This window comes from Papaver somniferum, unplaced genomic scaffold (genome assembly GCF_003573695.1).
Source record: "Papaver somniferum cultivar HN1 unplaced genomic scaffold, ASM357369v1 unplaced-scaffold_24, whole genome shotgun sequence".
NCBI classification, from domain to species: domain Eukaryota; kingdom Viridiplantae; phylum Streptophyta; class Magnoliopsida; order Ranunculales; family Papaveraceae; genus Papaver; species Papaver somniferum.
The window spans coordinates 6017894-6034813 of record NW_020634374.1 but is presented as its reverse complement, the minus strand read 5'-3'; the positions used below and the strand labels follow the sequence as shown (position 1 = coordinate 6034813).

At 37.1% G+C, this 16920-nt stretch overlaps 2 protein-coding genes across 2 annotated transcripts; both read left to right on the top strand.

Moving 5' to 3' along the window:
- Positions 1–2775: 2775 nt before the first annotated feature.
- On the top strand, positions 2776–6327 carry LOC113341056 (heme oxygenase 1, chloroplastic-like). The gene is made up of 4 exons (XM_026586092.1): positions 2776–3370; positions 5348–5571; positions 5761–5868; positions 6007–6327. The coding sequence occupies exons 1-4, from the start codon at positions 2911–2913 to the stop codon at positions 6097–6099; spliced, it is 885 nt and encodes a 294-aa protein (XP_026441877.1). The 5' UTR covers positions 2776–2910; the 3' UTR covers positions 6100–6327.
- A 4418-nt stretch (positions 6328–10745) lies between these two features.
- Positions 10746–12420, top strand: LOC113340909 (metalloendoproteinase 3-MMP-like). The gene has a single exon (XM_026585962.1). The coding sequence runs from the start codon at positions 11099–11101 to the stop codon at positions 12236–12238; it is 1140 nt and encodes a 379-aa protein (XP_026441747.1). The 5' UTR covers positions 10746–11098; the 3' UTR covers positions 12239–12420.
- Positions 12421–16920: the final 4500 nt, after the last annotated feature.

The window sequence follows — 16920 nt, the reverse complement described above, 5'->3', positions numbered from 1 at the left end:
TCAATACAATTTCCCATACAACATAAATAAGGATATGCATGTCAAAAAGCATCTTGGAATTAAAATTCCCCATATTTTATGGGACTAAAAAATTCAATATTCCGCCTATATAATAGGAACGGTGAGAATATTAATATTTTTCTGGTCCGTAGTCCCATCAATACTAACAAGTTTTTGCTTACAAATTCTACATACACTGTGGAAATAGTAGTACTCCCAAACCCCTCATTTTATTCAAGTTTTACTTCAATAGAGCTCAAAGCTCAAAAGTCTTTACTGTATGACAAGTAAAGTGTCGTATGCTTCTGGAAAGCGTTTTCTACGGGAGTCTAAAGTGATTTACACTTCTAATTTACACTATACCAAGTAGAGCTGGCAAACCAGCCAAAACCCGCGGATAAATCCGACCTGGCCCGTGAAAATCCGCACCCGGCTTGGCTGGTTGTCTTAACAAGCCGGGTTAGGGTTGGAGAAATACCGGCTTGTGTGAGAACGGATAAACCCGACCCGTCCCGTAAATCCGCGCATATAACCCGTATACCCGCAGTTCCATTTATGCCGCGTGTCCCTCTCAATTTGTATACGTGTCTGGGTATAAAACATAAAAAACCCTAGCTTAGTTATCTTCTCTGCTTTCTACTTCTTTCTTCTTCTCCGTCTGCAGCGGCAGCTGCAGATCCGCAGTTCACTGATTAGTTGAATGTTGAAATCGATCTTGAAAGACTTGACTTGAATCTTCACAATCATCGAACTCCTGGGTAAGTGTGATTTCTAATTGATTTTAATCTTCAAAAAAACGAGTCTTCTTCTCCATCTTAACTTCTGCAGATAGTGATTCGATTAGTTTGAGTTTTTTCAGATTCTGGAATTGGGGTTTTGTTAATAATCTCTGCTAATTCTTCATCTTGTTGTGGAAGATTCAGAGTTGAGGACAAGTAATCTTCTAATCCTATCTTCTTTAGTTCTTCTGTGTACTGTGTTTATGTAATTCATGTCATGTCTGATAATTTCTCTAGATTGGTTATGTTTCAAACTTTCACTGCTCAATAACCAAAGTTGACGATTGAGTCATTTTGCAAGTCAATTGTTGATGTTAGTCCATGAACCATGATAGTAGACAGTAGTAACAATCTGATGGATTTTGTTTTCTTTTCTTGTCCAAGTTATTTTCCCTTATTGGTTTTTTTTCTTTTTTGAAGATATCATGAACTGATGAGTACTAAACTACAATGATTAGTATACTGTGTATCTGTGACTCTGTGAGTCTGTGTTCCTCTCATGATGCAAAACTAGTGTCAAATTATTGTTAAGTTCTGCAATTTTCTTGATCCTTTCATTAAGTTTTTAAATTTCGGTGCGACACCGAGTCACTGACTGTTGAATCCGTAATCTGTTGATTGAATTGAATGGAAATGTCAAATGAATTAGATGAATGTTAGGTTGCAGAGAAGGAGTTTTTGATGGCCTGAATGTGGTCGGAAATAATCCAGAAATCAGAGGAAACTCTGTCAATTCGTCCGTTGACTAAGCAGAAATCAGCTAACCCGTGAACCCGCAAGCTTTACCCGCTACGGGCGCGGGTTGAAGAAATGACCACCCGTGAAGAATATCAACCCGCAGGTTTTGGTCCGTGTTAACCCAAACCCGTGTAACCCGTAACAAGTCAGTCCCGACCCGCCCGTTTGCCAGCTCTAATACCAAGTGTCTGTCAGCGCCCCGATAATTTATATTTCTAATTCGCACCAAGTAAAAGGAATAGAATGTTGAAATATTATATTGTCCTTGCCTTTTTTTTTTTTTTTGTAAGTTGGAATATATTAAAACCTAGTGATTATTTTGAAATATTTAATTTACTAATTTGAAAATCTAGAAGCTAGTGATTTATATCGTTTGCACTAACCACAATTGGGTTGCCGCCGGAACACCTACTAGTTTTCACCTTCTCTTGGGTGTTAAATACCGTAGTACTCTTTGTTCCAAGAAAAAAAAAAAAAAAAAAAAAAAAAAGAACCCACTGTTAATTCCTAGCCTTCGATGAGAAAGTAACCCACTACTAAACCGTTAATCCTCAAACGTTCGGGCATCCGAATCGAAGTCTTTAGACAACGTGGCAAGCACGTAGACATGTGCCTTTGCTCAGATAAGTGTGTGGTTCTACAGGAAACCCATCTTGGGTAAATATTCACACAACACTAGGGGAATAACTGGTGTGGGGCCCACCCAAAAATTACACAAAAGAGACTGCTCGATTCCCTCGTTTTCTCGGTATCTACATCCAGAACTTTCGCACTTTCCATAAAAAGAAGTAGCCATTTTGAGTGCAGCAGATGCCCAAAGCCCGGTGATTCCAAATGTCTCGCCGTCAACAACGCCGTCTCTCCGGCACCATGGATGAAGAATACATCAATGACCACTGCGGCAGGTTACTTGAGGCCAGCCAAAAAAAAGAAAAAACAGACAAATTAAATGTGGATGGCTTATAAAAAATGATACAGTATAAAATAAAATTAGAGTCATGGACAAAGAGTGTAAACAATTCTTATACGTCAGACAATCGGCTCAACAGTGAACAAGTACACCACCACAAAAACGATGCATCACTTAGCCAACACCACACGATTGTCTGAAAATCCATTCCTGGTAGGCCCGATTTGTTTTTAGCCAGTGAAACAAACCCACGTAGACGCTGTAAAGGAAGCTGGAAAAAAATAGATTCACACCAAATATAATCTCAAGCACAAGAGTCTTCCTTGGAAATAATCCCTACTTCAGAAGAAGATAGAAAGAAAAGAAGCAGAGTGAAGGCAACCCATTCCTACCTCTGAACCCTGAACACCATAACTTGTTCTTCTCTGTGTCTCAATTTTACTCTAATCTCTCTAGAATCTCTGTTGAATTTCTTGTATAATCATGGCTATTACAACACCATTATCACAATCAAATCTCTATTCAACCAACAATACAATCATCAAAACACCAAGAATGATTCATCAAATTCAATCCAATTCAATTTCTCTGTATTTGAGAAACCCAGCTTTCCAAAACAAGTTATGGGGGCATAGGAATTTTTGTCTTGTTCAGAGGAGAGGAGAAGGGGGTTTGAGAACATCTGTAATTACAGCAACTACTGCTGCTGAGAAACAGAAAAAGAGGTATCCTGGTGAAGGGAAAGGGTTTGTGGAGGAAATGAGATTTGTAGCAATGAAATTACATACAAAAGATCAAGCTAAAGAAGGTGAGAAAGAATCTCAAGCACAACCATTGGGGAGATGGGAACCTTCTATTGATGGGTATATTCAATTTCTGGTTGATAGCAAGTGTGTTTATGATACTCTTGAGAGTATTGTTGATAAAGCTGCTGTTCCTTCATGTAAGTTTGTTAATCTTTTTTTTACTGCTATCTGTTGTTAATTTGTGTTTATTAAAATTTAGGGATTGTTTATTGTTTATAAAGGATGAGGTTTTCTATAGATTTTGCAAAGAATTATTGAGGTTCTGTGATTATAAAACAATTTGTTTGAAATTTAATAGTTGTGATATATTGTAATTGTGATTGAATTTGGTTTTTGTGGTTATCCAAAGCAGCATGCCTCCTGTGTGACAAACACTGTTTTTTTGGTATTTGCAATTGGTTAATTAGTAGCTGCTCTTGTGTACATTAAAAAAAAAAGGCCGTATTTTGAGAACATCTGTAATTACAGCAACTACTGCTGCTGAGAAACAGAAAAAGAGGTATCCTGGTGAAGGGAAAGGGTTTGTGGAGGAAATGAGATTTGTAGCAATGAAATTACATACAAAAGATCAAGCTAAAGAAGGTGAGAAAGAATCTCAAGCACAACCATTGGGGAGATGGGAACCTTCTATTGATGGGTATATTCAATTGTAGTCTGCCTTGCACCTTTAAAATATAAGACGAACGAGCATAAAATAATGTCGGTCATGTGGAGGACTGCTAAGGTTCACTGCTCTGTTGGTCCTTGTTTTTGCCAGATGCAAATTAGCATCAAATATTAGCATAACTCCGGTAAGTTAAGGCGTTTTTCTCATTGGAATCGTCTAGATTTTCCACCAAGCACAGTAGAATGTAAGTAGTTAATGTTGAGGACCTAAAACACTCCTAAACAAGGTAATGGTGTTCACTCATGTGAGATACAGAAAGACCTATACATTATGTTCCTAATTAACCTGAACTTTCTAGGAAACCTAATAGATTACTGGGATGTTTGTACATTTATGAGCTGTGTCAGCGTGCCACATGTTTAGCTGATCTTCTTTATGTGGTGGGGTTTGAATTGTACAATGTGCAGGATTATTTGTATAACATGTTACCATTCACACGGAGTTTTCCTTTGAGTCTTCATTTTATTTTCTGCATCAGTTATATTTGCGTCTTGGAACATCCGGTGTATTGACTTATACATAGTATAAGTTCATTTCTTCATCTAATTTCTTCTAATTTCGCTGAACTTTGTTCAGTTATTCTTCCTTAGTTATTAATGATATCGAACGACAGGGAGTACTAACAATAGCTAGTCAACTTAGCCTACTTGAACCTTATTTACGAAGGAAGTTTTGTCTTCTTAAGACTTCTAGATTTTGTGCCTTTTGGATGTATTTTTGAGAACAGCTTATTTTCGTGTAGTGGATAGCACATATGGTGTTTCATGAGGAAAAAAAGTTCATTCAATTGTGCGAGGACTAAAAGGCCTTCTCTAAAGATAAAATTTCCCTATCGCTTAAATTGGTATCATAACCAGTAAAGGATACTAACAACAGTTGTGGAAACAATTAAAATCAGCTAGAACCTAATTGGGTAAAGCATTTGTAAAGTAGATACGCCACACATCTTCTTCTTTTTTTCCGTCTGGTTTGATCACTCTTGCTCCTGCACGATGGAACTCATATGTCATAACGCTTGCTGGATTTCTTACTCTAATGTGGATCATTATATACTGATGAATAAGGTAACCTATGTGTGTCCTAGATTGTTTTAAGACGATTGCAGGGAGATCCCACTTTCAATGTAAGAAATTTTGGTCATATAGTGAGTTGTGAAAAATACCGTGTCATTAAGGTTTACCAGTAAGTAGTGGAATTGATGTAATAGCTATTGCAGAATATGGTATTTTGAATATATCTGACTGTTACAGATTCACAGCAGGTTTTTGAGGTATAACTAACCACGAGTCCGCAAAAGTACAGTTTTAAAACTTTGGATGTGTAAGATTGTATGTTCTTCATGTGTGCTTTCAAGTCTCCTATGAGGGCTGATATTGTGCAGATTTGCAACTTGTTCCGATTTAGTTGGTTTACCTGTCGATCTGATCTTGATAATGTCTGGTTGCAGATGCTGAGTTCAGAAATACAGGGTTGGAAAGGGCAGGAGCATTGGCTAAAGATCTGGAGTGGTTTAAAGAGAGAGGCCATGCTATTCCAGAACCCTCTAATTCTGGACTATCTTATTCTCAGTACCTTGAAGACTTGTCGGTGAAGGATCCTCAAGCCTTCCTCTGTCATTTCTACAATGTATACTTTGCTCACACTGCAGGGGGTCGGATGATTGGTAAAAAGGTAATTAACATTATTTTTCAGGTTGGAATCGTTAACTATGGTACTAATCATGTACTCTCCTGAACTGCTTATTACTTGGGAGAGTCTAAATTTTAGTACATGATACATTATTATCACAACTTATTTCCTTAACTATCTGAACATGTTGTAGTTAGACTTTACATAACTTTTGTTGTGTCTCCTTTTCAGGTGGCTGAGATGATACTGGAAAAGAGGGAGCTGGAATTCTATAAATGGGACGGTGACCTTAAACAACTGCTGCAGAATGTGAGAGATAAACTCAACATAGTTGCTGAAGTAAGTTTCAGAATTGAGCTTTCCTATTCTCCCATTAATCTCTTCCTGATCCGTGTGTTCATTATTGAAAGTCTACAAGGTACTATTGATATCTTCTAAAATTCTTTGATATTTTGACATGATATCATTTTCTCGCAGAGCTGGTCTAGAGAAGAGAAAAATCACTGTTTGGAGGAAACTGAAAAATCATTCAAGTACTCAGGGGAGCTCTTGCGATTGATATTAACGTAAAGATATTGCAAACTATATTAGTTCTGTAAATATCTTTAAAACAACTGAACCAAGTACTTTATCATCCCTTCAGCTCAAGCAACTTTAATCACCATTTCGTTTGCTTTTCTGTAGCCATGTTTATATTTCCTGCATAATAATCTGTTCTTGTTATTATTGAATGGATGCTGGGGGTAGACTTTTGAAAGAATTTCATTGCATATTTACATCTAGATGCATTAGAAGTTCCTTCCTTTGTTTCTGTTTATTAACTTCAATTTCCTGAATATATAATGAGAATGTTTCATTATGTACTGGGGAACATTCACACAACAAAATCAGTCATTTGATCCTTCACAAGTGAGCTGCAGAGGAGACATGGAGAAGAGACACTGATTCATGGAGGAGGATATAGCTGATGGACCTAGCAATATATAGCATGTTATCATGTTTGCCAACTTCATATCAAGTCCCATCTCCTGGGAAAAAAACTCCAACTTCCTAGTTCAGCTGGTTTTTATGTAGTACTAACCAGAAAGAGGCAAAATTTTGCAAAAAAAACAAATGGTATTTGATGGATAGGCCGGAGTTCCGATTTGGTTTAAAAATGGAACAAAAACAAACCAGTCATGGAGGGAGAGGCCCGAGGAGTTCATTTGGTGGCAGCAAATTTTTCTCTTTGGTTTGTTTGGCAGATAGCCCATGTAGGACTATTAGGTGGGCATCCAAACCATCACTAATTGGCGATGTGTAAGACAATCCTAATTGCATATACTGAAGATCCTTGGAATCTCTTGGTCCAATGTGGGACTATTTGTTAATATTAAGATTAGGTCTAATGCAAATCCTTTTGTTTACTGATGAACGAAGGATGAAGCACACATAAGATCTGCAGCCACCTATATTGCTGCAGCATAGGTGCAGCCAAACCTAATTTGTGCGAGCTACCTGCAGGATGACTGTTTTGCAACATTCTGTGGTCTAATCAACTTAACATTTTTCAACCTGTAAGCTTCCTATATTTCAAAGATCTGCAGCCACCTATATTAATTGCTGACTTCCTGCCGTTCTAGGAGGGCCTATAGTCACAAATAATATCATCGGTTTTCAGAGAGCTAGTTCACAAAGCGACCATCAGTTGCCTGGAAATCGTAAGGCCGGCAACTGATGATCTACACGGTACTACTGATATCTTTTTTAAATTCTCTGATAGTCTGGTATGGTATTATTTCAGTCTTGTGCGCCATCATAAATAGTACTACTGATGTCTTTTTTAAATTCTCTGATAGTCTGGTATGGTATTATTTCAGTCTTGTGCGCCATCACAAATATCTTAACGTAAAAAGGGACTGAACAAAATTTAGGATGGATCCAGGCAGAATTTTTGCAAAAACCAACCAGTGGATGGAAGGAGAGGCCCGAGTTCCAATTTGGTGACAGCAAATTTTCTGCTTTTGTTTGCTTGGCTGATAGCCCATGTAGGACTATTAGGTGGGCGTCCAAACCATCAGCGGTTGGCGGTTTGTATTGCCATCCTAATCTTATATGTGGAAGATCCTCGGAATCCCCTGGTCCAATGTGGGACTACTTGTAAATCTTATATATGCAATGAAACGGAGAAGATTTGTGACTAATGAACAAAGGATGAAGCACACATAAGCATTCCCAGCACTCAAGTAACCCAACGCATGATGCACAGACAAGCATAGGTGCACACAATCTATTGTTTAGTCTCCAAGCAGCATTTTTTTTTTTTTTTTCTTATGAAGCATACAAACAATTACTGTTATGGGGCAATAAGAGTGGGAGAATTTTTTTGGTGAGTGTAGAAAATCCTGGCATTTTTAGGGGCGACCCCGAAAGAATTAGGGACGACTTTTTTATTCCCAACCCATAGCCAAGGTTAAGGGATGTCCAAAAGATAGAAGAATACGTTAATGCCCTTCCGTAATCGGAAATTATTTTGTGTCCGATTGTTAATATTGAATCGGTAATTAATTAACACAAAGATACTACCGATTGATACAAATTTGTGCTAAATGCGCATTTGGGGCTACTATTAATCGGAAGTTAACGATAAATTCATTTACTACCGATTATAGGCTCAACCAAAATTCAAAAAAAAGAGATTTTTGTAAAATCTCATGTTGGGGCTACTCTGTATTCGGTAGTTATATAAGCTATTTTGACTACCGAATATGGTTGAATATTTGCAAAGAGAGCCATGTACAATCGGAAGTCAGGATTTTACCTCATCTACTACCGATTATAGGCTCAACCAAAATTCAAAAAATTGAGGATTTTTGCAAAATCACATTTTGGGGCAACTTTATATTCGGTAGTTATGTGGACTGCCTTGACTGCCGATTATGGTAGGATATTTGCAAAGAGAGTCACTATATAATCGGAAGTCAGAATAACTTCATTTTCTACCGATTATAGGATCAACCAAAATTCAAAAAATTGAAGATTTCTACAAAATCACATTTTGGGGCAACTCTATATTCGGTAGTTATATGAACTATCTTGACTGCCGATTATGGTAGGATTTCGGTAAAGAAATCTATTGTATAATCGGAGGTCAGGATAACTTCATTTACTACCAATTATAGGCTCAACCAAAATTCAAAAAATTGAGAGTTTTTGCAAAATCTTATTTTAGGGCTACTGTATATTCGGGAGATAAATCAACTAAATTCACTACCGATTATGGTAGCATTTTAGCCAAAGGTGTACTTTAATCGGGAGTCAAGATAAAAAAATTTACTACCGGTTATAGGATAATCAAAATTCAAAAGATAGGGGATTTTATTTTGGGGATACTTTATATTCGGAAGTTATATAAACTAAATTGACTCCCGATTGTGGAGTTATCTACCAATTGTAAAGGGTAGTTTGGCCATTAAAAAAAACGGAAGATAAGGGATGGCTACTTTTACGTTTGGATGACCTTTTTTTGTCTTTTTGTGTCGTCCCTAATTCTTTGAGGGTCGCCCCTAAAAATGCCAGGTAGAAAATTACCTTATTTTTTTCTTGTCTTGGAGAGTGCAGGGAATTTTTGCGGCATATGGTACCGGAGTTGGTGGCGCCATAGGGCGCCCCATAGCTGCCACAACAAAGTCAAAAACTTGTTCAGCTGGTTTGTATATAGAACTAAGTACACCAGAAAAAAAATTCGCCTAGAGTTAATTGGCGATGTTATGCCCACACGTCTTTAATTCCCAGGTCACATTCTCAAAAGAACTTTCCTTCTCCCTCAACTTAATATTCAAATTTCCGTAACGTTACGTTCAAAGTTGGACGAAGTCGTATGATTGGTTTTCTTCTGGACCAAGTCGGGAGGGTTGTTTTCAGGTTAAAAGAACTTAGGTCGTGAATGAAGTCATCATGTCGCATTCCCCATCTACTTTAAATATTCATATTCCTCCCCATCTCAGTAGTCTTATGCCATCACAAATATTTTATAACCCAACAACATTTTTAACAAAATAAATAACCGATGGCTGTTAGGTAACCAGATAAACCTCCATTTTGACCTTTTAAGACATCTTCTTAGTCTTATTTTGACCAGTCCTAGGAAACATTTTCTAATGGGGATGCAGATTTGTCTCAAGAAATGTGGAATCAAGTACATGTCTAAGAGCAAATCTTACAGTGGAATCCTTCCATCTTTCATCTTCCACGCCATCTCAGCACTTGGAACTGTGGATGGAAGCGCAAGTGTAATGGTGGAATAGTAGAAACGCTATTCTTAATGGAGCTAAAAAAACGCAATTAAGAATAGAGCTAAAAAAACGCAATTAAGAATGAAACTTTTTTTTTCAGCCGTTAGATTTCAACAACTCATTTTAAATCTACGGATAAAAAAAAACGCAATTCTTAATGGTGTTTTTTTAGCGCCAATATTATTTGCGTTTAGCGCTATTCTTATTGGCGTTTAGATGGATTCCACGAACCCTTCCACCAAACCATAGAACCTTCCTTGAATTTTTTTGTGGAAAACCCCAACCTGAAAGCCACTAGATTTGATATTCTATGGTTTCCCCACACTTGGAATAGGTTGGATTCCACAATAAGACTTACTCTAAATAGATACGCCTCTTGCAAAGTTTGGATGGACTTGCACCATGGGGTATCCATATATATGCACACTATAAATGTCTAAACAGGTTTCACAAATCCTACCCCCAAGTGCGAAAGACTGGATCTGTATTCCTAATAAACTTTTCAACAAACACTTCTTTTTTACTAACATCTCTACCGAATCAAAAGCGAAATCAGCTTGCAAGCACTAAAAATTGAACTTTTACAAAACCCATATGGTAAGCGTCCTGCCACACGAAAATCATGACACCCATCGAAAAAACATCTTATTTGAATGGCAGTTTTGAAAAGTTTCTTTTGGCGGTTCAACAAGATTTTTCGCTGCGTGCTTCAAGAAAAAGAATTGTTGAAAAATCATAATACGTGTATGGAATACCATTATGGTTTGGTTTTGAATTATAGACGCAAAAAAGAAAGGCCGAAAGGAGACGTATAAGTTTATAACAACCATAGGTTTAGTAGGTTGACAAAACACGCTATTGCGACCATATAATTGACCCAAACTCACTTTTTTCAATCCTTCCAGATCATTGGGAATTACTCAGGACCGTTCTTAAAAGAGAAATCTTAATGCAATCGAAGAATCCAATCCTTAGGTTCTTACCACGTTTGTTGTAGTGGCTTTATTAAACAAAACATATAACCAAAAGTTACTACTTTTCAACAACAAAGAAGAAAGAAACAGAAACCCTCGAGTCATCCCCCCACATCGCACTCTAAAGCATAGTCTTTCTTCTTAGAAACAAATAATCTCCGGCCCTTTTACTAAAAGTCAATAACAAAGAACTCTTTCAAATTCCAAGTATATACTTAAGACAAATTTATAAACACCACCCAAAAACCTCTCTGAATTCTCAATCAACTTTTCATTTCAGAAAACAGAGAAAGAAGAAGATAAACTCTGCGATCAGAGACTATGAGAACTTGTATTCTTCTGTTTGTACTGCTACTATCTCTTTCAGCAAATCCAAGCACTGGTTTTAAATTTCAAGACCATGTATTAAATCATCTTCCAAATTTCACTTCTTCTTCTTCTTCTTCTTCTCCTTGGGATTACTTCAAGAACTTTACTGGGTGTCAAATAGGTGAAGAAAGAAATGGATTAGCTAAACTAAAACAATATTTTCATCATTTTGGTTATATTCAGGATATACCGATATCAAACTTCACTGATAATTTTGATTATTCATTTGAGAAAGCTCTCAAAACTTATCAAAAGAATTTCAATCTAAATCAAACAGGAATTCTTGATAATCAAACTTTACAACAGATTCAACGTCCAAGGTGTGGTGTTGCTGATATAATCAACGGTGCAAGTTCGATGAATTCTGGTAAAACAACTTCTGATTCTCATGTTCATGGTGATGGTTCTACTAAATTCCATTCAGTTGCTCATTACACGTTTTTTCCCGGACAACCAAGATGGAGACCGAGAAACCGGAGACTCACTTACGCTTTTGCACCGGGAAAAAACTTGCCGGATAATGTCAAGTTAACCTTTGCAAATGCTTTCAAACGTTGGGCAGAAGTAACACCGTTAAGTTTCGTTGAAACAGAGTCTTATTCAACTGCCAATATCAGAATAGCGTTTGCTAACGGTGATCATGGTGATGGAGAACCGTTTGATGGGACTTTAGGTACGTTAGCTCATGCATTTTCACCACCAAATGGTAGATTCCATTTAGATAGTGCTGAAGATTGGATTGTTGATGGTGATGCGAGTACATCAAATATAAGATCAGCTGTTGATTTAGAATCAGTTGCTGTTCATGAGATTGGTCATTTACTTGGATTAGGACATTCATCAGTTGAAGAATCAATTATGTATCCTACGATTGCATCTAGGAAGAAAAAAGTTGTTCTTCGTGATGATGATATTGAAGGAATTCAAGTGTTATATGGTGGTAATCCTAATTATAATGGGACGTCAACGATTCCTTCTTCATCTCATCAAGAGAGGGAGGAAAGTAGCAATGGAGGAGCTCAGGATTTGAATGTAAGAACTTATTGGTGGGCTTATTCTGTTTTTGTGGTCCTAGTTACAATTTTTTACTGATGCAGAGCTAGATAAACAAGAACACATAAAAACTTTTTTTTTTTTTTATAGATTTTAAATTTTTTCAATCCGAATATTAGAAAATTTGGGATTTTGTTGTTGAACAGTGGTTACAGAGTTACGATGTAGATATCATTTATAAAATCTTGAAACCTTGTACGATGGGTATCTTTGATTTCTTATTGCTATTCCTTCATCTTATTTTTACTGTTTCAAACTCAAAACTAGACAGACTTGAGACCTAAACGCGAGGCATGTCAAAATTTGCGACCCAAATGCTAAAAAGTCTAAAATGCTCTATGTTTTTTTTTTGAAGCATAAAATGCTCTATGCTCCTTAAAAAGGAGAATTATTTTTTAGTTCATCGATTTTGCCAAGAACAGTTGAGGTTTTAATTGTTAACAGGGCTTAGGGGGACAAAATCCAACACGGTTTGCCAAAAATTAAACACGGCCAAGATTTATTCGATTAAAGCTCGGATTATGGGGCGACCCATTTATATTTCTTCGCCTAAAAACACAAAATCCAAAATCAGAAAAGCTAGATAGGAAGTTATCTTTTTGTTAATCATCGAAACTTAACAAATTAAATCTAGAGAAAAAGGAGATGGAAGTAGAAGGATAATCATAAACAAGATTAGGTAGGGGAATATGAATATTACGATTTTCTAGTGAAGTTTGGAGTGAATTAATAGTTGAATTATCAGGCATTATTTGATCAAAATCTGATAATGAAAATGGTGATTTTTTTTTTGTTTTTTTGTTTTGATACAATCAGCTGGGCTAAAGCCCAAAACCAAAACAAAAATGACCTACAAAAAGCAAAAAAACAAAGATAAAACCAGCGCAAAATCCCTCGTCTAAAGTACACTTTCAACTACTATCTTCAGAAAGTCTAGTCTGAAACTCAGAACTAAACTGACTAGCTTCAAGTCTAATAAACTTGCAGCTAGGATGAAAGCTTTCAAGAAGATCAGCTGCCATGTTTGTTTCTTTGTAGCAGTGACTGAATTTAACACTCTCAAATCTCTCCAAAAGATAACAAACCCTTCTCCAGGATATTCAGTAAATGCCAAGGTGGCTTAGGGTCTATTTTCTTAAAAGGAGAAAAATAACCATTGAGTCAACGCTAACATGAATCTTGTGCAAGTTATTCTCAATAGCTAATCTCAAACCTAGCTCAACCCCTTGTAGTTCATAAGCTGCTATTGAAACATGTTGACTTCCTCCATAAGCACAATCCACTACTGCACCACTTCTAGTTCTGACAATAGCCCCAAAATCAGCAAAATCTTCTTTTCAAAACTCATCAGAATTTTTCATAACCTCAACTTTAGCAGGACCAACCCATCAACATGGCTTCCATATCTTTGGGGTAAAAATGCAGTCAACATTCAAATTCATCATGAAATATCTGTTCTCAGGAATATCACTACAAGATCTGACGTGTGCACTTAACTTGAGATGAATATCTTGAATGATAATTAAGCTAACTTGTAAAGCAGACTTCTTTGTAGCAGCAAAGATTCCGTTGTTTCTCTCTCTCTCCAAATCTGGTAATGAAACCAGTGAAAGCCAGTTTCTTTATAGAGCTAATCAAATCATTCCCAGAGAAATAAGTGTAGATGGTGGATTTTCGACAAAGGCTAAATTCGTAAACTCATAATTATATGAAACTCTGATTCAGCAATCGGATGTGAGTATCGAGACACGAGTATCTCATAGAATTCTCAACAGAGAGTACTTTCTCTCAGAGTACATGTAGATATGTAGTCTCACGACCGGGCAACGGAATATCTCAGGAATACTGAATACTTTCAGTGATTATTTTTATATAACATCACGTGATGGACGACTCCTAGACAGCTTTCTCTGCTAGTATAGAGCGATAACGTCTTCAGGAACAAACAACGAGTTCATCCTGACTATATAAAGGATATGACTTACCGACAAGCTCATATCGGGATGATTAATGCTCCTAGACAGCTTGCTCTGCTAGTATAGAGCCACAAAGTTAATTATTCCTAATTACAATCGCTCGTATTCCATGGTCGAATCCACGACTGGTCCCATGGAATGACAATAACAATTGTTCTGATTCTATGATCGAATCCACAGCTTGATCTCATAGAATAGCAATAACTATATTATCTCATTACTCCAATTTCATGATCGAATCCAAAACTGGTCTCATAAATGGTAATAGATAAACCTCAATTACTCCGATTCTATGGTCGAATCTACGATCCCATGGAATGGTAATGCTCACTTTATTATTCTGAATTCGTAGTCGAATCCTCAGCTGATCCTATGAATTAATAATAAACATCTTATTACTCAGTTTTGTGAATTATTCTCCACTGAATTCCACAATTAGTAATAAATAATCAACAACCGGGCGTCTGAGCTACCTCTAAGTAAGCCCCGATTCAAATGGTGAAGGTGTATTCAACGATGATACACTAACAGTCACCGCACGAACGAGTATTTCAAAAATACAACAAAACGATGAACCTATGCAAAATAGAGAAGAAAATAATAAATAATTAAAAATATTGACCAGGGTACTGGGAGCACAGACACACGATCGACCGACCGTGTCGTGGTCAATCCTTCGCCAGTTTTATATTTTTAATGCATTTTATTATTTTCCATGATTTGATGAAAATCTTCTCATTTTATCAAATCTCCTTCGTCTCGAGGAAACTCCTCGGTTTCATGTAACTTTCATAAATCCATAAAAAATAATATAAAATTAAGGAAAGGAGTGTGGGGCGTGACCATTGGCCAACCGACCCACACCCACAGTTCCTTATTATTTTATTATTATTATTATCATTTCTCTAATTTCATGAAAAAACTCCTTGATTTCATGGTATTTTTACACAAATCATCAAATAATAATAAAATAAAAGAAATTATGAAAACTTGTGGGACCGGGCCCAAGCCGGCCGGCCATGCCTCCACGGTCCCACACGCCCTTGTTTTTATTATTTTAATATTTTTGCTTCCCTGAACTCATGAAAACTCCTTCAGTTCATGGAAACTCCCTAAATTCATCAAATTTCTAAAAATTTATGAATTTTTCATAAAATCATTATAAAATTAGGGAAACTTGTGGGACCAGACCCTGGCCGGCCGGCCATGCCTTCCACAGTCCCACACGCCCTTGTTTTAATATTTTAATATATTTTGCTTCCTTGAACTCATGAAAACTCCTTCAATTCATGGAAACTCCCAAAATTCATTAAATTTCTCAAAATTCATGATTTTTTCATAAAATCATCAAAATATTATAAAATTAAGGAAAAGGCACCACGGGACCGTGGTCATGACCGGCCGACCATGCCTTGACCACGGCGCTCCCGCACCTCCTCATTCCTTATTTTATAATTATTTTTCATTATCTCATGGTGTTTTCCTCAGTTTCGTCGAAACCCTAATTTTGGCATATTTTCTCGAATGGATGCTCAATTGCACGCTACAAAGTATCAAAATTCTCAGAACTGAGACGCGGACGTCTTAGGGACACGAGCACGCTATCTTGACCGACCAAGATTGGCTCTTTGGCCCACGGAAGCCGGTCCCATCAATTTTCACAGTTTTGACCTAATTTGCACAATTGCTCGTATTAGGTCCAAAACTCTCCCAAACACTTTGAACTTTCATGAAGTGATCGTCAGGCGGTCACGGGACAACCCAGGGCCGTTTCATGACTCCATGGTCGGTCCCTCGCCTCGCCTCGTCATAGTTAATTAGGTTTTCTCACCTAAGGCTCAGACAAGCATTTTCAAATAAATGATTAAACCAGCATTTAATCATTCTTTCACCAACAAATCGTCAACTCTTCAGGAGTTCTTCGTATTTGGTCACGTGAGCATATGGACACTACATGGTTGATCCACGGTCCATGTAGTCGCTCCCTCCTTTGTCCCATGGTTGAAATTCCGACGAACCATGAATTGATCATCAATTGATCAAATTAGGGTTTCTGAATCCAAGGATCATCATTCCAGATTCTAACCTTAATAATTTTATGACGACCTCATGGTCATTAATTTTATTAATTATTCTCGGTTCAACGACCAGTATTCTAATTAATATTTTTGGTACGCTGCCAATAATCCATCAGATGAGCAACACATGCTCAGACAATCAAATATTCAACAATTCATCACATGAGCAGCACTTGCTCAGATGAGGAATATTTGCTCAATATTGGTTCAACAATCAATATTCAACGATCCATCGAATGAGCAATAATTTCTCACTTCATCGTAAGAACTATACCTCTGTCTCATGACATGTTCAATTCATGAGTTTCAGAACATCATGTTCAACTCAACGACTACGTGGACTCATCGTCCCATCAAACCACGAAGTCATCAATTGAATAACAAACCACGAGACGTCAATCGTGTCACTTGGGGGGATATCACTTAGGGTTTTTGATCTGGCGGTCTACGACACGTGTGTTCAAATACACGATGGAATGTGAGCAAGTCGTGCAATCAGTTGAAGGAATTCACGAGGTAGTGGGTGGAAAATCGACCAAGTCTCCACACATTGAGCAACTGGTTTCAAACACGATCTCCACTTCCCCACTCCTTGATTCCATCAACTGTCACACTTCATGGAATCATGGTGTCTACAATTCCAGCAATATAAATAAGTCTCTGAATC

Excerpts from the sequence above, each read along its gene's own strand:
- LOC113341056 (XM_026586092.1), top strand. The coding sequence starts at position 2,911 with ATGGCTATTACAACACCATTATCACAATCAAATCTCTATTCAACCAAC. Across the intron at positions 5,572-5,760 it reads GTCGGATGATTGGTAAAAAG|GTGGCTGAGATGATACTGGA; the intron begins GTAATTAACATT and ends TCTCCTTTTCAG. Across the intron at positions 5,869-6,006 it reads AACTCAACATAGTTGCTGAA|AGCTGGTCTAGAGAAGAGAA; the intron begins GTAAGTTTCAGA and ends ATTTTCTCGCAG.
- LOC113340909 (XM_026585962.1), top strand. The coding sequence starts at position 11,099 with ATGAGAACTTGTATTCTTCTGTTTGTACTGCTACTATCTCTTTCAGCA.